The 21,357-nt window shown below is 38.7% G+C and overlaps 1 protein-coding gene across 1 annotated transcript in view; it reads right to left on the bottom strand.

Moving 5' to 3' along the window:
- FCHSD2 (FCH and double SH3 domains 2) overlaps positions 1-21,357 on the bottom strand; it is a 320,741-nt gene that overhangs the window by 252,224 nt on the left and 47,160 nt on the right. Inside the window, exon 3 of the mRNA XM_017894322.1 lies at positions 2,560-2,605. Within this exon, the coding sequence (XP_017749811.1) occupies positions 2,560-2,605 (46 nt within the window). The remainder of the gene's footprint in view (positions 1-2,559; positions 2,606-21,357) is intronic.

Raw genomic sequence — 21,357 nt, 5'->3', positions numbered from 1 at the left:
CAACATGGTGAAACTCCGTCTCTACTAAAAAGACAAAAATTAGCCGGGTGTGATGCAGGCGCCTGTAATCCCAGCTACTCAAGAGGCTGAGGCAGGAGAATCACTTGAACCCAGGAGGCGGAAGTTGCAGTGAGCCAAGACTGCACCATTGCACTCCGGTTCTTCCTGGGTGACAGAGCAAGAAGATTCCATCTCAAAAAAAAAACAAAAAAACAAACAAACAAACAAAAAAACTTTAAATCTTGTTACAGAAGGCTATATCATATAAAATTTTGATTTTCTATTAAAATTTTTAAAGTACATCATAGACTTTTTTTCTTTCTTTTTATTTATTTATTTTTTAGACAGGGTTTCACTCCCATCGCCCAGGCTGGAGTGCAATGGCACTATCTCAGCTCACTGCAATCTCCAGCTCCAGGGCTCGAGCAATTCTCCTGCCTCAGCCTCCCTAGTAGCTGGGATTACAACCATGTGCCACCACACTTGGCTAAAATAGCGTATCATAGACTTTCACCTCAAATTTATAAATATATATGTAGTGTATGTTTACATGTATGAGAGTGTATTTGTAAAGGGCATCAAAACTGTTGCTATTTCACAGGTTTGAGAGGATCAAACCAGATAACATACATAAAATACTCACAGCATGGTACAAAGGATTCAATAAATGTCAGTTATCATTACTAGTATTTGTTATTCAGGCATAGAAAAAGCATTCAATACCGAGTGCAGTGACTCACGCCTGTAATCTCAGCACTCTGGGAGGCCGAGGTGGGTGGATCACCTGAGGTCAGGAGTTCGAGACCAGCCTGGCCAACATGGCAAAACCCCATCTCTATTAAAAATACAAAAATTGGCTGGGTGTGGTGGCTCACGCCTGTAATCCCAGCACTTTGGGAGTCCGAGGCAGGCAGATCACACGGTCAAGAGATTGAGACCATCCTGGCCAACATGGTGAAACCCTGTCTCTACTAAAAATACAAAAAANGAGGTGGGTGGATCACACGGTCAGGAGATTGAGACCATCCTGGCCAACATGGTGAAACCCTGTCTCTACTAAAATACAAAAAAATTAGTTGGGCATGGTGGTGTGTGCCTGTAAGATCTCAGCTACTCAGGAGGCTGAGGCAGGAGAATCACTTGAACCCGGGAGGCAGAAGTTGCAGTGAGCCAAGATCCCGCCACTGCACTCTAGCCTGAACGAAAGAGTGAGACTCCATCTCAAAAAAAAAAAAAGAAAGAAAGAAAAGCATTCAACAGAAATATTAAAACTGATGCTATTCATTATGTAAAGCACTTGATACATAATAAGCACTCAACAACTACTGATTGAACCAATGAACTAATTAGTTCTGTCTAGCTTTCAAGGAATAGGTGATTTTCTTCTAAGATTATCAAATCAAAAATAAAGGCAGACAGCTACCAAATTAACTATAATGAAATTAGAATTCCATTAAAAAATCTGACAAAGCCTAAAAGAGTCATGTCCCAATCTCTCATTATTTATAATAACAATAGTAGCAGCAACAGTGGTTACCATATAGAAAATTTACTCTGTTAATTTTTCCTTCTAACAATCTCCCATATTTTAAAATTTTTGCTACAAAGACAACTTTTACAATTTGCGGAAGTAAGTAACAATTTTAGAATACTACCCCACATATAAAGTAATTGTTTAAAGGGTCAAAATTTCCAAATTGTATTAAATTATCTTTGTACACGAAAGAATAGTTATTAATTCTTACACAACCACAAAATGATATATCAACATAATTTTTTCTTGTCACATTTAGTAATCTGGACTGTACTAAAGGTCTAAGTAAAATTAAAGAAGGAAATGCTTCAATTTCCCTAGGAAAAGCTCCATGTCATCCACTGAAAGCATTATCACTCTTTATCAACACAGTCATAATGAGAACCAAATGCCTGATGAAAAATTAACCTTCCATAAACTGCAGAGAATGGGGCATATAAAGAAGAATAAATCAACATACTTGTAAAAAGTATCATTATTCATACTTGCAAATACTTTACAAATATTATAAACAATGTCTCCTCCAGGTTTACAACCTTCTTTATAATGATTCAAATAGAGCAAAGTGGGGGATCAAAGTGAGAGAGAAATAACAAGAAAAGGGCTGGGCACAGTGGCTCATGCCTATAATCCCAACACTTTGGGAGGCCAAGACAGGCGGATCATGAGGCCAGGAGATTGAGATTGTTCTGGCCAACATGGTGAAACCCCATCTCTACTAAAAATACAAAAATTAGCTGGGCGTGGTGGCACATGCCTGTAGTCCCAGCTACTCAGGAGGCCGAGTCAGGAGAACTGCTTGAACCTGCGAGGCGGAGGTTGCAGTGAGCCAAGATCGCGCCACTGCACTCTAGCCTGGCGACAGAGCGAGACTACATCTCAGAAAAAAAAAAAAAAAAAGAAAGAAAGAAATAACAAGAAAAGGAAGGCATAGGGATACTATGGCTTGTCTCCAACAACCATTTCTGTCCTTAAGCCACGGAAAATAAGTATACCTAGAATGGGACCTCCAATTCCAAGCTTACCTGTGCATACTCTCTTTCAATAGCAGCCTTCTTCTGACTGAATGTCCTAAAAATACAAAGAAAAATTAATTATCAGAAGGATAACTTAATAATTTCGTGTAAATCTATCAACACACCTTCAAATACTGCCTGGTAAGATATGTGAGGGAAAGGTCAATATTTTATTCATTTTTATGTCCTTAGGAATACTGCTAACAGCATGGTCTCTACAGTCAGAGGATCTACATGCAAACCCCAGCTCTACCATCTACTAGCTGTATGACCTTGGCCAAGTCACTTCACTTCTCTCTTCCTCAGTTTCCTCCTTGCTAAAATGGGGATAATAACATTACTCACCTCATAAGGATACTATAAAATTTAGCTACTTAAAATACATAAGGCACTCAAAATAGTGCCTACCACATGGTAAAATCTATATAAATGTTAGCTACTGTTACAAGAATAGCTACTATATATTAGGCACTAAAGATGTTTACTGGACTTAACCAATGTAAGAGGGAACTAATGAAAACAAGGTGAAAAAAAAAAAGAAAACAAGGTGAAAATCAAATTTTGATTGGCTTCTGAATATGAAAAATGCTCAAAATGGTGGTATGATGAGAGCATACTTTCCATACATGTATTATATTTCCAAGATTCTAAAGTACACCCTCTTTTTTGTTTTTGTTTTTTTGTTTGTTTGTTTTTTTAGAGACAGGGTCTTGTTCTGTTGCCTAGGCTGGAGTGCAGCGGTGAATGAGGTCCTAGCTCACTGCAGCCTTTAATTCCTGGGCTCAAGAGATCTTCCCACCTCTGCCTCTGAAGTGGCTGGGACTACACGTGCACACCACCACATCTGGCTAATTTTTAAATACTTCTTGTAGAGATGGAGTCTTGTTATGTTTCCCAGACTGGTCTTGAACTCCTGGCCTCAAAGCAATACTCCTCCTTTGGCCTCCCAAAGCACTGAGATTACTGGCATGAGTCAATGTACTTAGCCAGTACATCCTTTACCTATATTAACATTTATGATACTGGAATGCATCTTTTAATGACGATTGGCAGTATTTTCCTCTATCTTAATGGTATACAAAATAACAGTGTACCTTACAAACATAGGCATTGTAGAGTCAACAAAATGTGGTACTACTGACAATTTACCTTGAATATGCTGAGTTTAAAGACTTTACCAATATGTGCCAGGAATCGGTGCTCTTAATATCACTGCACCAGCGCAAAGACATAAGAGTAAGAAGTAGAAAAAAAAAAAAAAGGAAAGCACTGAAATAAAGAAAAAGGCAAGAAACCAAAATTCCCACCTTAAAATCATTTAAATTCACCAAAAGACTTGATTTCTTATATAAAATATAACTGTTTAAGATTGTATATTTGTTTTGAGTAAATAACTAATTTGTTAATTTCAAAATAACAAAAGGAAGAAGTCTCATTTTAAACATAAAGATTCATGCTTATTCAAGGGTGCTTCAAATGGCCAATACAATAAAACGAAAACTATATTATCTTTTTAAATGTTTATTTAAAAAAAAAAGTCTCCAGTGGATTCTAGGTTAAAAAATGAGAGAGGATTCTGGGAAGATGGTAGCTTAGTAAACACCAGGAATCTGACTCCCAGGCTAGGTAACAATTGCACTGGCAGAATGAATCATGTAACCATTTTGGAACTAGGAGTCATGAAGGCTTGCAACATCCAGGGGAAGCCTTGGATGATAAATTATGATTAATTTTGGCCAATTTCAGCCCTTAGCACAGTGGCAGCTACCACCTCCCACCCCTAAAACCATAGCAGGCAATCATGCATATGTTCCTGGAGCAGCTTGCAAATAGCTACCACAGGGAGGGTGGGCAAAAAAGACCCTGACCTTAAAATATTGGGGCTCTGTGCTCTGACCTCAGATTACCACTTCTGATCATGGAGGTACAGAAAGAGAGGGAGTGACCACTGTTGTTGCATTTCCCTCAGCATTGATGCAAGTTCCTCTCCTTCTCACTGAAGTGACTTTCAGAGGATTTAAAGAACTGATGCTTTTTCCTTCTCCCTTAATTTTTCTCTTTTTCCCCTTTTGAGAGCCAGATCTTGAAGACATTCTAAAGCAACCACATTTAAGGGAGAAATTGGAAAGTCACCACAGAAGCCCACAGGAAGGTGCAGGTTCACAAAAGATTTCAGAAGACCTGATTTTAACACCTCAGGTACAGCTCAGTACAGACTACCTACAACATTTAAAACTTTTAACTATCAAAAAAAAAAAAAAATCCCTGGGCAAGGAGGGGAATCTGATTTGCAGAATTACCACAATTTTGGTATTCTGGTTCAAGTTGATGTTTGGAAAAAAAAAAATGAGAGCAGAGTCACCACATTATTACATTCAAATCTCCAGTTTTCAACAAAATCACAAGGCATGCTAAGAAGGAGAGAAGTATGGCCCATTCAAAGAGAAAATAAGCCAATACAAATTGTCCCTGAAAACAATTGATGGCAGATCTACTGAACAAAGATACTAAAACAATGGTTTTAAAGATGTTCAAAGAATTAAAGGTCAAAATGGTAAATAAAGAAAACTATGTGTGTGCAAAATGTAAATATGAAAAGAAAGCAGTGCTATGGGGGAAATTCATAGCTTCAAATACCTACATTATTTTACAAGATGAGGCTGGGCACAGTGGCTCACGCCTGTAATCCCAGCACTTTGAGAGACAGAGGTGGGTGGATCACTTGAGGCCAGGAGTTGGAGACAGGCTTCGCCAACACGGCAAAACTCCGTCTCTACTCAAAATACAAAAATTAGCCGGGCAAGTGGCGCATGCCTATAGCCCCAGCTACTCAGGAGGCTAAGGCAGAAGAACTGCTTGAGCCCGCGAGGCAGGGGTTTCAGTGAGCCAAGACAGCACCACTACACTCCAGCCTGGGCAAGAGAGCAAGACTCCATCTCAAAACAAACAAACAAAAAAACACAAAAGATCAATCTCAAATCAACAACCTAACTTTACAGCTTAAGGAACTAGAAAAAGAACAAATTAAATCCCATGTGAGCAGAAAGAAGGAAATATTAATAATAAAGATTAGAAAAGAGATAAACGAAGACAGTAGAAAAATACAGAAAAGCAATGAAACCAAAAGTTGGTTCTTCAGAAAGACCAACAAAATTGACAAACTTTACCTAGATGGACTTACAGAAAAAAAGGGAAAACACTAATTACCAAAATCAGAAATGAAAGTGGTAAACATTACTACTGTTCTATAGAAGTAAAAAGATTGTAAGAGTATTATAAGCAACTGTACACCAGCAAATTAGATAACCTAAATGAAAACAGGGAAGTAACCCAAGTGTCCAAGAAATGAATGGATACATACAATGTGTTATATACAATGAAATACTATTCAGCTTTAAAAAGGAAGACAAATCTGATATATGCTACAATATGGATGAACCTTAAGAATATTATGCAAAGTGAAGTAAGTAAATCAAAACAACACAAATATTGTACGATTCCAATTATATAGGTCCTACAGTTAACTGTAAAACAGCCTCAGGCAGTAAAAGGCATTATATCATAGGAGATGATAGCTCCATGCATGGTACTGCCCCTGAAGACCTCCCATGGGACAAGATGTGAAGGCAGAAGACAATAATACTGATGATTCTATGTAGACCTAGGTTAACATATATGTGTCTTTGTTTTTGACAAAAAAATTTTAAAGTACAAAAAAATAAAATTTGTAAAATAGTCAAAAGCATATAAAGATATAAAGAAATATTTTTATATAGTTGTACAATGTGTGTTTTAAGCTAAGTGTTATTTCAAAAGTCAAAAAAGCTTTTTTTTAATTTACAAGTTTATAAAGTAAAAAAGTTACAGTAAGCTAAGGTTAATTTATTTATTACTGAAGAAAGAAAAGTTTTTGGGCTGGGCATGGTGGCTCACCCTGTAATCCCAGCACTTTAGGAGGCCAAGGCAGGTGGATCACTTGAGGTCAGGAGTTCGAGACCAGCCTGGCCAACATGGTGAAACCCCGTCTCTACTAAAAATACAAAATTTAGCCAGGCATGGTGGCACACGCCTGTAGTCCCAGCTACTCGGAAGACTGAGGCAGGAGAACTGCTTGAATCCACTGCAGAGGTTTCAGTGGGCCAAGATCGCGCCCCTGTACTCTAGCCTGGGCAACAGAGTGAGGCTTTGTCTCAAAAAAAAAAAAAGTTTTTAAAATAAATTCAGTGCAGCCTAAAGTGTACAGTGTAACAAATAAATAGTCTACAGCAGTGTACATTAGTTTCCTAGGCCTTTACATTCACATGCCACTCACTGACTCACCCAGAGCAACTTCCAGTCTCATAAGCTCCATTCATGGCAAGTGACCTACACAGTAATCCATTTTTCATCTTTTTCCGTCTGTCTCCCAGGCTGGAGTGCAGTGGCGCAATCATAGCTTACTCTAACTTTGAACTCCGGTGCCCAAGTGATCCTCTCATCTCAGCCTCCTAAGTAGCTAGGACTACAGGCACATGCCACCACGTGTGGCTAAATTGTTGTTATTGTTCCATTCCTTGCTATGTTCCCTAGGCTGGTCCTGAATTCCTGGCCTCAAGCAATCCTCCTGCCTTGTCCTCCCAAAGTGCTAGGATTACAGGCATGAGCCACACTGCCCAGCCCATTTTTTAATCTTTCATACCATATTTTTGTTGTATCTTTCTTATAGTTAGACATGTTTCGATATACAAATACCATTGTGTTACAGCTGCCTATAGTATTCAGTACAGTAACATGCTGTTCAGATTTGTAGCCCAGGAGCAATAGGCTATACCATATAGCTTAGATGTGTAGTAGGCTATGGTTTGTGTAAGTGTACTCCATGATGTTCACACAATGACAAAATTGCCTAACAATGCACTTCTTAGAATGTATCCCCATCATTAAGCAACGTATGATTGTATATATACATTTGTGTGTGTGTGTGTGTGTGTATACTAAAATAGTAATGAAAGTGTTCTCTGGGTCATTGTATTACAGGCTTTCTTTACTTCTTTTGCTTTCCATAATTTCTGGTGTTTTAGTAAACACATAATGCTTGAAAAAATAAAGTGCTTTATTCAAAAAAAATGCAAATTCATAAACATGTACACATACTTTTTTTACACTCACGTTGTTTTTCTATAATTGGACTAAAAACAGGAAACAACAGGTGCTGGAGAGGATGTGGAGAAATAGTAACACTTTTACACTGTCGGTGGGACTATAAACTAGTTCAACCATTGTGGAAGACAGTGTGGCAATTCCTCAAGGATCTAGAACTAGAAATACCATTTGACCCAGCAATCCCATTACTGGGTATACACCCAAAAGATTATAAATCATGCTGCTATAAAGACACATGCACACATATGTTTACTGCAGCACTATTCACAATAGCAAAGACTTGGAACCAACCCAAATGCCCATTAAGGATAGACTAGATTAAGAAAATGTGGCACATAAACACCATAGAATACTACACAGCCGTAAAAAAGGATGAGTTTATGTCCTTTGTAGAGACATGAATGAAGCTGGAAACCATCATTCTCAGCAAACTATCCCAAGGACAGAAAACCAAACACCGCATGTTCTCACTCATAGGTGGGAATTGAACAATGAGAATACTTGGACACAGGAAGGGGAACATCACACACTGGGGCCTGTCAGGGACGGGGGGAGAGGGGAGGGATAGCATTAGGAGATATATCTAATGTAAATGACGAGTTAATGGGTGCAGCACACCAACATGGCACATGCATGCATATGTAATAAACCTGCACATTGTACACATGTACCCTAGAACTTCAAGTATTATAATAAATAAATGAAAAAAAATTGGACTAAGAAATTATGACCAGCACTACCAAATGTTATCTCGCTACCCACTACAAATACCCGAGCAAAAGACACTAATTAAAATGAACTAGCTCACATTTTCACCACTTAAACATTTTTTTAAAATCTAAAAAACCTACCTATATATTGTAGATGGTTGGATTTTTTATATTTCACAAAAGATAAAAGGAAATATGTAAATTATGTATTTATTACCCTTTTAAGTTTATACATAACTCATTTTAAAATAAGGACATTTAAAATAAGTCCACAAGAAAAGGAATAGCTTTTGTATCCTTGATGTGCATATCAACTAATTTAAATATTCTCAGTGACATTTTAGTTTTAGTAAAAGTTACTTGTCTACCAACTAATTTCCTGTTTTAAAGCAAAAAAACAAATCTGGGATACCAACTACTCAAAATTCACATAACAAATATTTGGAAATCTATTCATTATAATGTATCGTTATATATCAAGAGAGCACAGCAAAAGAAACCTGATAATCTCCATATAAGATGGAAAGGCATTTGCTACAATTCTGAATCAATGTCTCATAAAACTTTAAAAAAAATATTAATGAGTACTATAACAAAACAAACAATAACAAGTATTGACAAAGTATGTGAAGAAATCAGAACTCTCATACAGTGCTAGTGGAAATGTAAATGGTGCAGGTTCTGTGGAAAACAGTCTGGGAATTCCCAAACTGGTTAAACACATTATTAGCATATGATTCAACAATTCTATTCCTAGGTGTATATCCAGGAAAACTTAAAACACATGTCCACACAAAAACTGGTAAATGAATGTTCACAGCAGCATTATTCATAATATCCAAACAGTGGAAACAACCCTCATGTCCATCAACTGATGAATGTATAAACAAGATGTGATATATTTATATAATGGAATGTTATTCAGCCATAAGAAGGAATGAAGCGCTGACACATGCTACAGTATGGATGAACCTCAATAACATAAGTGAAAGAAAATGGATGCAAAAGGCCATATATTTTAGAATTTCATTTATACAAAGTGTCTAGAATGAGCAAGTCCAGAGAGACAAAAAGTAAATAGTGATTGCCAAGGCCTAGGAGATTGAGAAAAACTTTGCCATTAATCCAAAAGTACAGTATTTTCTTTAACTAGATAAGCATTTTCATACAGAAAATGAGCATGTAAAAGAGCCACAAAATTCTGAGAAAGAGTAACATTAAAAAAAAAAAAAAGCCTACCCTTACCAGATGTTAAAAATTTTAAAGTGACAGTAATTAAAATAGCTTGGTAATGGAACATAAGTAGACAGAGATAATAAAACATAACTTAGGAATCAGGAATATATCTAAATGTATCTAGAAATTCAGTAACAAAATTCTGAGGGAAAAAAAGATGAATTATCAGTAAATTGTGTTGTGATAACTTGATAGGAAGATCTAATGTTAAGTAAACAAAAAATGTACAGAATAATGTATACCATCTTTTCAAATAAAAATGTTTACACATATATATTTATGGTAATTATAATACTTCTCAATTATAGCATTTCCTCATGTGAAAATCCATCCTGTGCAAAAATGCCTATTCTGGTTCCCTTAGAAATCACTGTGACAGAACTCCCTAAAATATTACACATGAGACTAGCCTAACAAGTGCTCCACATGAAGAAACTGGCAGCAGCAGTAGAAGAAAGACCTTCTACTACATTCCTGTTTGTACTATTTGAATGTAAACTATATGCATATGTATAATGCATATTTTTACTGAGATGAAATTCACATAATATACAATCAACTGTTTTAAAGTAAACAACTCAGTGACATTTAGTGCATTCACAAATGTTGTACAACCACTACCATCTCTCCCTAATTTCAAACTTTTTCATCACCCCAGAACACTCCAGACCCATTAAATAATCACGCTTCATTCCCCTTTCTTCTCCTCCCTTGTCAACTACTAATCTAATTTCTTGTCTCTACAAATTTGCCTATTTTGGATATTTCATATGAAAGAAATTATATGTGACCTTTTGTGTCTGACTTCATTCACTTAGCATACATTTGTAAGGTTTATACAAGTTGTAGTATATATCAATACTTCATTTCTTTTTATGGTTGGATAATGTTCCATTTTATGGGTATACCACAATTTGTTTATTCATTCATTGATAGACATTTTGGTTTCCACATCTTGAGTATTATGGATAAAAATGCTGCTATCCACATTCATGTATAAATCTGTATGTAAAGATACATTTTTAGGCCAGGCGCGCTGGCTCACGCCTGTAATCTCAGCACTTTGGGAGGCCAAGGCGGGCAGATCACTTGAGGTCAGGAGTTTGAGACCAGCCTGGCCAACATGGTGAAACCCCATCTCTACTAAAAATAAAAAAAAAATTAGCCACATGTAGTGGCAGTGGCCTGTAATCCCAGCTACATGGGAGGCTGAGGCAGGAGAATCACTTGAACCCAGGAGGTGGAGGCTGCAGTGAGTCAAGATCGTGCCACTGCACTCCAGCCTGGGCCACATGGCAAGACTCCATCTCAAAAAAAAAAAGAAAGAAAGAAAAGAAAAGAAAGCAAATACCACTTCCAGGCAGAATTATAGAATGTCAAACCACATTCACACGTTATGCCCCAGCTAAATTTCTTAAAAGGACCAGTAGGCTCATGATTTCATGTTCTAGCAAATGTGGTCTTTTCCACTTGGAATTTCCTCCCGTTACTTGGCCTAACTCTTCCTCATTCTTTAAAACCTAGCTGAGGCTGGGCATGGGGGCTCACACCTGTAATCCCAGCACTTAGGGAGGCCAAGGCAGGTGGATGACTTGAGGTCAGGAGTTTGTGACCAGCCTGGCGAGCATGGTGAAACCCTATCTCTACTAAAAATACAAAAAATTAGCCGGGCGTGGTGGTGTGCACCTATAATCCCAGCTACTCAGGAGGCTGAGGCAGGAGAATGGTTTGAACCTGGGAAGCGGAGGTTGCAGAGAGATGAAATTGTGTCACTGCACTCCAGCCTGGGCGACAGACTCAGTCTCAAAAAAACAAACAAAAACAAAAACAAAAAAACCTAGCTGAAAATATGATCTCATCTGAGAAGCCCTCCTGAATTCCACTTGTGATCCAGATATACCTCCTCTGAGATCCTCCAGCATCTTCTTTTTTAGAGGTAGGGTCTTGCTCCATCACTAAGGCTGGAGTGTAGTGGTGCGATCATAGCTCACGGCAGACTCTAACACATGAGATGAAGTCATCCTCCCTCCTTAGCCTCCCAAATAGCTGGGACTACAGGTGCACATCACCACACCCGGCTAATTTTTTAAAATTTTTTTGTAGAGATGGGGTCCTGCTATGTTGCTGAGGCTGATCTCAAACTTCTGGCTTCCAGTGATTCTTCCGCCTCAGCTTCCCAAAGTGCTAGGATTAGAGGTGTGAGCCACCACATCTGGCTGATGAATGTTAAGAATAAAGACAGGACTGGGTGCGGTGGCTCGTGCCTGTAATCCCAACACTTTGGGAGGCTGAGTCAGGCGGACAACTTGAGATCAGGAGTTCAAGCCCAGTCTGACCAAAATGGCAAAACCCTGTCTCTACTAAAAATACAAAAATTAGCCGGGTGTGATGGCGCACATTTGTAATCTCAGCTACCCGGGAGGCCGAGGCAAGAGAATCACTTGAACCCCAGAGGCAGAGGTTGCAATGAACCAAGACTGCACCAATGTACTCCAGCCTGGGCTACAGAGCGAGACTCTGTCTCCCCGCACCAAAAAAAAAAAAAAAAAAAGAAAGAATAAACAAATCTACCAGAATGGTAAAAATTAGACTGAACTATAGCAATGAGGATAAAGGACAATGAAACTCTAACATGTTGTTAGTGGGAATGTAAAATGGTACAACCACTTGGGGAAAAGTCTGGTCTTACATTAAACTCACAATTATTTTGATATAACAATTCCAATACTAGTTATATACCAAGGGAAATGAAAACATTTCCACAAGAACACTTGTACAAAAATATTTATACCATCTTTAGTTATAAATAGCCAAAAACAGTCCAGTTGTCCATCAATGGGATCATGGATAAACAGTAACGTATTTATTCTTAAATGGAGTAAAGCTCAGTAACAAAAACAAATAAACAAGATGACCACTTCATTTTTGCTACAATACTTTTATAAATGACACTGCTTAAATATACCTAATATTAGTATATAAAAATATTTTTAGCATGGGCAGCAAACTTGTGTAAGGGAACTAGTGCTTTTATTATCAGCAAATTGATAATTGTTTCATAAAGAAATCTCTTAATTTTGCTCTGGAATACAGTAGCTGTTTGTAAAGGTATTATTACAGTAAATATTGCAATAGCACTAAAATGATGACCTGAGAATACAAACAAAAAAATTTTTTTAACAAGACAAGCAGAACAAACAACTGAAGCCATGTAAGTCTGGCAGAAAGCAAATTATTTGGCTCCTAATAAAAAATATTACTCCTCTAACATCAATTGAATATCTTCTGGATTTCACGTATTCTACTGAATATGCACTGAGAATATAAGGATGAATGAAACACAGACCCTGCTCTCAAAGTATTCATTTGAATACAGTATAAACAGATGACGCCAAGGCCCACAAATGCTATAGTTACAGAATGAAAACCAGAAGTCTTCTGATTTCACATTAAGTAGGTGATCTTGAGCAAGTTAACTTTCCTGACTGTGCTTCACTTTCCTATCAATAAAATGGTAATAAAAAGAAAACCTACCTCTAGGATTATTATGAGGATTAATTAAGTACATATTTATAAAGGACTTGGGATAAACTTGGCACACAGCAAATGCTATTAAAAATATTTGCTAAGGCCGGGAGCGGTGACTCAAGCCTGTAATCCCAGCACTTTGGGAGGCCGAGACGGGCGGATCACGAGGTCAGGAGATCGAGACCATCCTGGCTAACACGGTGAAACCCCGTCTCTACTAAAAAATACAAAAAAAAAAACTAGCCGGGCGAGGTGGCGGGCGCCTGTAGTCCCAGCTACTCGGGAGGCTGAGGCAGGAGAATGGCATGAACCCGGGAGGCGGAGCTTGCAGTGAGCTGAGGTCCGGCCACTGCACTCCAGCCTGGGCGACAGAGCGAGACTCCATCTCAAAAAAAAAAAAAAAAAGAAAAAAATTGCTGAATAAGTGACAATATCACATTCCACAGCTTATAAATATGAAATCTAATTCAGTTTTAACATTTTCAGTAAATCAATGTGCAAAACACTAACAAAAAATACATTTTAAGTCCTTCTCGTCTTAAATAACAAAGGAAAGTCAGAATCTCCCCTCTCCTCCAGTCAGAAATCACCCAAAAGAAACAAAGAGAGTAAGAAACATAACTGGAAATATGATCTCCAATAAAACTAGGAAACATATGTATGGACATATAAGGGAATGATATGCCAAAAGGAGAGACAACCTGGAATAAGAGTGGAAAGGTAAGGCACAAGGCTCCAAAACTCAAAGTGGGAATACCTTCCTACAAGCATATTTTCTGAGGTATTAAACTTAAATTCTGCATTTGCAACAACAAAAGCAGGGAACATGGGCTGGCAGAGGAAGCTTTCCTGTTCATAGTTTGAAGAAGTAGAGGAGACAGAACTAAATAAGGAATTACACAAACAAGCCACGCTGGCAGAAACTGAGCTGCTGGTGTGGCAAAAAGATAGTGAGAGAGCCTACACTATGAACAGCCTGCAGCAGCAATCTTTACTGACTGGCTGAGGATAAATTAAAAATAAAAAATTTAATTATGCACTAAACCTGCTCACAAAGAAAATTGCTGTAAATTTGAAAGACACAATCCTGAGCTACCAATATCTAATATCCTAAAGTGTTATAGAAAAAAAAAAGAAAACTTCTCATTCAAAAATAAACCACCATAAAGGAAGCAGGAACGAGATATCTAAACAAATGTAAAATTTTTAAGAGAGGAAAAAAACAGAACAGGAAAAACATGGTAGTGAAAGGACACTCATGAGCAACATGCTGCCGTGAAAGAGATAATATGTAACCAAATATTTAAAATGAATTTTTAAATTTCTTGTATTTAAAAAAGAAAGCAGGCAGGGCATAGTGGCTCACGCCTGTAATCCCAGCTCTTAGGGAGGCCGAGGCAGGTGGATCACTGGAGGTCAGGAGTTTGAGACTAGCCTGGCCAACATGATGAAATCCTGCCTCTACTAAAAACACAAAAAAATTAGCCAGGTATGGTGGTGGGCGCCTGTAATTCCAGCTACTCATAAGGCTGGGACAGGAGAATCGCCTGAACATGGGAGGCGGAGGTTGCAGTGAGCCGAGATTGCACTGCTGCACTCCAGCCTGGGTGACAGAGCAAGACTCCATCTCAAAAAAAAAAAAAAAGAAAGAAAAGAAAAAAGAAAAAGAGAAAGAGAAAGGAAAGGAAAGGGAAAGAAAGGAAAAGAAAAAAAAGCAAAGACCACTTCCAGATAGAATTATAGAATGTCAAACCACAAGAGAATAGCAATGGTAAAAAAGGTGTATCCTTGTGTTCTTCCTGAACTTATAGGGAAAGTGTTCAGTCTTTCACCACTGAGTACAATGTTACTGTGGGCCTGTCATACGTGCCTTTTAACATGTGAACGATGTTTCCCCAGCCTAGACTGTGTCACTACACTCCAGCTTCGGGGACAGAGTTAGATCTTGTCTCAAAAAAAAAAAAAGGAAAAAAAAGGAAGTTTCCCTCCATTCCTAGTTTTCTGAGTCTTTTTTATCATGAAAGACTGTTAAATTATGTCAAATGCTTTTTCTGCCTCTACTGAGATAATCATGTGGTTCTGTCCTTCCTCTTATTAATGTGATGTATTTCACTGACAGAATTTTTTTTTTTTTTTTTTTTTTTTTTTTTTTGAGACAGGGTCTCACTCTGGTCATCCAGGCTGGAGTACAGTGGCACAATCTCAGCTCACTGCAGTCTCGACTTCCCAGGCTCAAGCAATCCTCCCACCTCAGCCTCCCAAATACCTAGAACTACAGGTATGCACCACCAGGTCTGGCTAAATTTTGTATTTTTTTGTAGAGATGGGGTTTCATCATGTTGCCCAGGCTGGTCTTGAACTTCTGAGCTCAAGCCATGCACCTGCCTCAGCCTCCCAGGTGGCTCCCTGGGATTACAGGCGTGTAATCCCACTTGGTCATGGTAGATAATCCTTTTAATGATTTGTTATTAGATTCAGTTTCCTAGTTTTTTGGTGTTTTTTTGTTTTGTTTTGTTTTGTTTTGCATCTCTCTTCACAAGAAATAGTAGTCTGTAATTTTCTTCTGGTATCTCTGTTTGATTTTGTATAAGGGTAAAACAGCCTCACAGAATATGTTAGAAGCATTCCCTTTTCTTCTGTTTTTTGGAAGAATTTTAGTAGGATTGGTTAATTCATCATTAACTGTTTGGTAGAATTCACCAGTGGAACCATCTAGTCCTAGTATCTCTTGTGAAGTTTTTTTTTCCCCTAATTACTAATTCAATCTCTTCACTTGTTATTGAGAATTTCTATTTTTTCCTGTAATTAGTTTTAATAATTTGTGTTTTTCTAAGATTTATCTAGTTCACCTAAATTATCTAATTTTTTAAGAAGATTATTCATGTTATTCCCTTATAATCCTTTTAGTTTCTGTAAGGTAGTAGTATTCCCACTGTATTTTCTGTTTGTACATATTTACTGTCTCTCTTGATCTGTCTGTCTATCTATTTTAGAGACAGAGTCTTGCTATGTTATCCCAGTTAGGCTCAAACTCCTGGGCTTAAGTGATCCTCCTGCCTCGGCCTCCAAGTAGCTAGGACCATACTTGCATAGGCCATGGTGCCCAGCTCTTCTTTTAATCTGAGGTTTGTCAATTTGTTATCTTTTCAAAGTACCAACTTTAGTTTCATTGATTCTCTTCATCATTTTTCTATTCTATATCATTTTTCTCTGATCTAACCTTTATCATTTTTTCCTTTTGGGTTTAGCTTGCTCTTTTTCTAATTCTTAGGATATAAAGCTAGGTTGTTAACTTGAGATCTTTCTTCTTTTTTAACACAGGCATTTACAGCTGTAAGTTTTCCCTGAATACTAGTTTCACAGCATATCATAAGTTTTGGTGTTGTATATTTTTTTGTTCTCATTTGTCTCCAAGTATTTTCTAACCTCCCTAGTGACTTCTTTAACCTACTCATTGTTTAAGAGTATGTTTAATTTCTATATATTTGCATATTTTCCATTTCCTTCTATTAATTGATTTCTAGCTTCATTCCACTATGGGTAAAGAAGATACTTTATAAGATTCTGATCTTTTAAAATTAACTGATAACTGCTTATAATCTAACATATGATCTATCCTGGAAAATGTTTTATGTGTACTTGAGAAAAATACACACTCTACTTCATTTGGTGGAGTGTTCTATACATAACTGTTGGGTCTAGTTTGTTTACAGTATGGTTAATTGGAATAGAATTGATAGTCCAGAAAAAAAAATAAACATCTATGATCAGCTGATTTTCAACAAGGGTGCAAAGAGCACTAAATTGAGAAAGAATAGTCTCTTCAACAAATGGTGCCAAGACAACAAGATTTCCACATGCAAAAAATAAAAGTGGATCCCTATCTCATTTCAAATATAAAATTTAAAATGGCTCAAAGATCTAAATGTAACAGCTAAAACTATAAAACTCTCAAAAGAAAACACAGGGGCGATTCTTCATGATCTTGGATTTTACAATGCATTCCTAGATGGGAAACCAAAAGCACAAACAACAAAGAAAAAACAGGTAAAATGGACTTCATCAAAATTTAAGTTCAGGTGCCAATGGCTCATCCCTGCAATCTCAACACTTCGGGAGACTAAAGCAGGAGGATCACCTGAGACCAGGAGTTCAAAACCAGCCTCGGCCACATAGTGAGACACCATCTCTACAAAATAAAAAAATTAATTAGCCGGAGGTGGTGGTACATGCCTATTGCCCAGCTACTCAGGAGGCTGAGGTGGAAGAATCACTGAGCCCAGGAGTTCAAGGTTGCAGTAAGCTATGATTGTGCCACTGCACTCCAGCCTCGCCAATGGAGCAAGACCCTGCTTCCAAAAATAAACACACAACGAGATACTACTTCCTACCCACCAGGATGGCTGGAAAACAAAAACAAACAAACAAACAAAAAAGAAAAATAATAAGCATTGGCCAGGATGTGAAGAAATTAGAACCCTCATGCATTGCTGGTGAGAACATAAAATTATGTACCTGCTACAGAAAACAGCTTGGCAGTTCCTCAAAAAGTTAAACACTGTATTACTATATGACACAACAATTCCAACCCGAGGTATATACTCGAGAGAAAACAAATGCTAAACAAAAATTTGCACACAAATGTTCGTAACAGCATTACTCATAACAGTCAAAAAGTGGGAGAAAAAAGCAAAACCAAACGTCCATCAACGGGTGAACGGATAAATAAAATGTGGTATACACATACAACCGAGTATTATCCAGTCACAAAAGCTGTCAAACACTGATACGGCCCGGGCACCCCCGAGTAGTCAGGCGTTGGGCTTAGCGGCGCTCGCCACCCTGGTTCTTCTGCACCCTCGGTCCAGTTGGGGCTGTCAAGCCGGACCAAAAAGGCTGTTTCCCCGCGGTTTCCAGTGAGTGGCCGATCCAGCCGGGGCTGTGGCTAGAAAGACAGCGAAGGGAAACCGGGAAAGGTGACACCACCATTTTCTTCCCACCTCATCTTCCTTCACTGGCCTCTCGGTCACTCCGAGGGGACTGTTGGCACCCGCCTTTGTCCCATCCCCGTCCCCCACTAATGAGGCCTTTCCCGAGCTCTAAGTTTCCCCCAGAAGATGTGCCGTTTGTCATAAAAGCAACTCATAGCATTTAAGCGCTAATCTTCGATGGCTGCCTTCCCTGACGCACCCTGGAAGGCATGCTGTTGGCCTGACACTTCTCAGTCCTTCCGCTTCCTACAGTGGCTGTGACGCCCCCGCGAATCCTCACTGGAAAAATGTGCTGCCCCCACCACCCTTCTCACTCCAGCTCTTTGTGAACACACCCTCTGTTTCAGAATCCCATCTCCTTGTCACCAAAACGTACCAAGGACCATTCCTCTTTGCGTCCCTTCCTCCCTTCTCAAGAAAACCCTTCTCATATTAATAACAACAATTAAGAGTGCCTTAAGAAGAAGGCACTGACCTAAGCGCTTTACGCATTTTTTGTTTTTTGTTTTTTTTTGTTGTTGTTGTTGTTTTGTGTGTGTTTTTTTGGCGTTATTTTTCTGAGACGGAGTTTCGCCCTTGTTGCCCAAGCTGGAGTGCAATGGTGCGATCTCGGCTCACTGCAACCTCCATCTCCCGGGTTCAAGCGATTCTCCTGCCTCAGCCTCCAGAGTAGCTGGGATTACAGGCACGTGCCACCACGCCCAGCTAATTTTGTATTTTTAGTAGAGACGGGGTTTCTCCATGTTGGTCAGGCTTGTCTGGAACTCTCAACCTCTGGTGATCTGCCCAACTCAGCCTCCCAAAGTGCTGGAATTACAGGTGTGAGCCACCGTGCTCGGCCTACATGCATTTTATTTAATCTTCCTATGACAGTCCTTAGGTAGGCAGAAATGAGAAAATTGAGGCACAGAAAAGTTAAATAATTTGCCCAAGGCAACGCAGGTTAGATGTGGTAACACTGAAATTCGAATCTACTGGGTAGCTGACTCTAAATCTGGTGCTATTATCATTCGTTTCTCTTTCCCAAATACTGGGCATTGCTCTTTTTCTAGATGGTTCTACATGGGATTTTTTTTCCCCCTTAATGCTGTTTAGAGGTCCTTCTTGAGAAATTCGGCTTCTGTCTGATAACCCTTTTCTCAGAGCTCTCCTCACAAAGACCCTTGTTTTTTACCAAGTGTCTAAGCTCTGAGCTTAATATTTTGCATGTCCAAAATGTGCTTACGTTTCCTTTAAAAAGTAACCCTAAGCCAGTACCCACTAACCAGCCCCCTTCCTCTACCTCAATATGATGCTCATTATCATTATCACTGTTCCCAGGAAACATCTGAGATAATTGGGGTTTCAAAGCACCCTGAGGTTTAGTTCCAACCTGAAGAAGAAACATGACATTTATTCATAGAAAGACCACATAAAATAGCAGATAAATGCCATCTCAGTTGCACAGAAAATAAATTTCATAAGAGCAACTTCGGACAAATCAGATAAGTGCTAGATTGTTTATTCATCTGTAAAATGTTAAGGTTAAAATATTATACATCTAAGTTCAGAGAAAGGAGTGATAACTCTGTACTAAGGTGGGAACTACTGAGGGAGGTAAAGGCTGTACTCTTGTTGCTGTTGTTTTAGAGACAGGGTCTCACTCTGTCACCCAGGCTGGAGTGCAGTGGTATGATCATGGCTCACTGCAGTCTCCACCTCCTGGGCTCAAGATCCTCCCACCTCAGCCTCCCGAGTAGCTGGGACTACAGGTGCACACACTATGCCCAGCTAATTTTTGTATTTTTGGTAAACACAGGGTCTTACTATGTTGCCCGGGGTAGTCTGGAACTCCTGACTTCAAACGATCCTCCCACTTTGGCCTCCCAAAGTGCTAGGATTACAGGTGTGAGCCACTGCACAACCCCCCCCCACCCAAAAAAAAACAACACAACAAAACAAAACAAAGAAAAACACTGATACCTATTCCAACACAGATGAACCTCAAAAACACTATACTAAGTACAAGAAGCCAGTTACCAAAGGCCAATGTATTAGTAAGCTTCTCCAGAAAAACAATATATTGTGTCTATGTATAGAAACAGATTTGCTTTCAAGGAATTGGCTCACAAGATTATGAAGGCTGGCAAGCCCAAAATCTGCAGGATAGGCCAGAAGCTGGAGACCCAGAGAAAATCCAATGCTACAATTCAAGTTTGAAGGCCATCAGGCTGAAGAGCATATTTTTAAATATGAACAAAAGATTTGAATTGGCACTTCATTAAAAACTTATCCAAATAATTTGTAACAATGAAAAGATGCTTAACATCACTAGTCATCAGGGCAATGCAAATTAAATGAGATCCACTGAACACCCACTAGAATGACTAAAGTTAAGAAAACTACCAATCCCAGGCCGGGCATGGTGGCTCACACCTGTAATCCCAGCACTTTGGGAGGCCGAGGCCGGTGGATCACAAGGTCAGGAGATCAAGACCATCCTGGCTAACATGGTGAAACCCTATCTCTACTAAAAATACAAAAAATTAGCCAGGTGTGGTGGTGGGCGCCTGTAGTCCCAGCTACTCGGGAGGCTGAGGCAGGAGAATAGCATGAACCCAGGAGGTGGAGCTTGCAGTGACCCGAGATCACGCCACTGCACTCCGGCCTGGACAACAGAGCAAGATTCTGTTTCAAAAAAAACAAAAGGAAAGAAAAGAAAACTAACAATTCCAAGTGCTGATAAGGATTTGGTACAAGTAAAATGCTCATACACTGTTGAGAGGAATGCTAAATAATATAGATACTTTGGGGAAATTTTTGGCAGTTTCTTTTAAATTTAACACACATTTGTCAAAGGACCCTGCAATTACACTCCTAAGTACTTATCCAAGAGAAATAAAAGCATATATCCACAGAAGGATCCATACGCAAATGTGTACAAAATGTGTACAGCAGCATTATTTATAATAGCCAAAAACTGAAAGCAATGAAACGAAACATCCATCAACTGATGAATGAATAAACAAATTGCAGTTGTACTCTGCCATGGTTTGAATGTCTCCTCTAAAACTCATGTTGAAGTTTAACTGCCATTATAACAGTATTATAAGCTGAGACTTCTAAGCAATGATTAGGCCATGAGGGCTCTGCCCTCATGGAGGTGAGATTAATGCCATTATAAAAGGGTGGGTTCAGCCCCCTTTTTTCCCCTTTCTTTT

The sequence above is a fragment of the Rhinopithecus bieti genome, unplaced genomic scaffold, assembly GCF_001698545.2.
Source record: "Rhinopithecus bieti isolate Rb0 unplaced genomic scaffold, ASM169854v2 scaffold_21412, whole genome shotgun sequence".
NCBI lineage: Eukaryota > Metazoa > Chordata > Mammalia > Primates > Cercopithecidae > Rhinopithecus > Rhinopithecus bieti.
The sequence above is the reverse complement of the archived record's forward strand: the minus strand, read 5'-3'. Positions and strand labels throughout refer to the sequence as shown.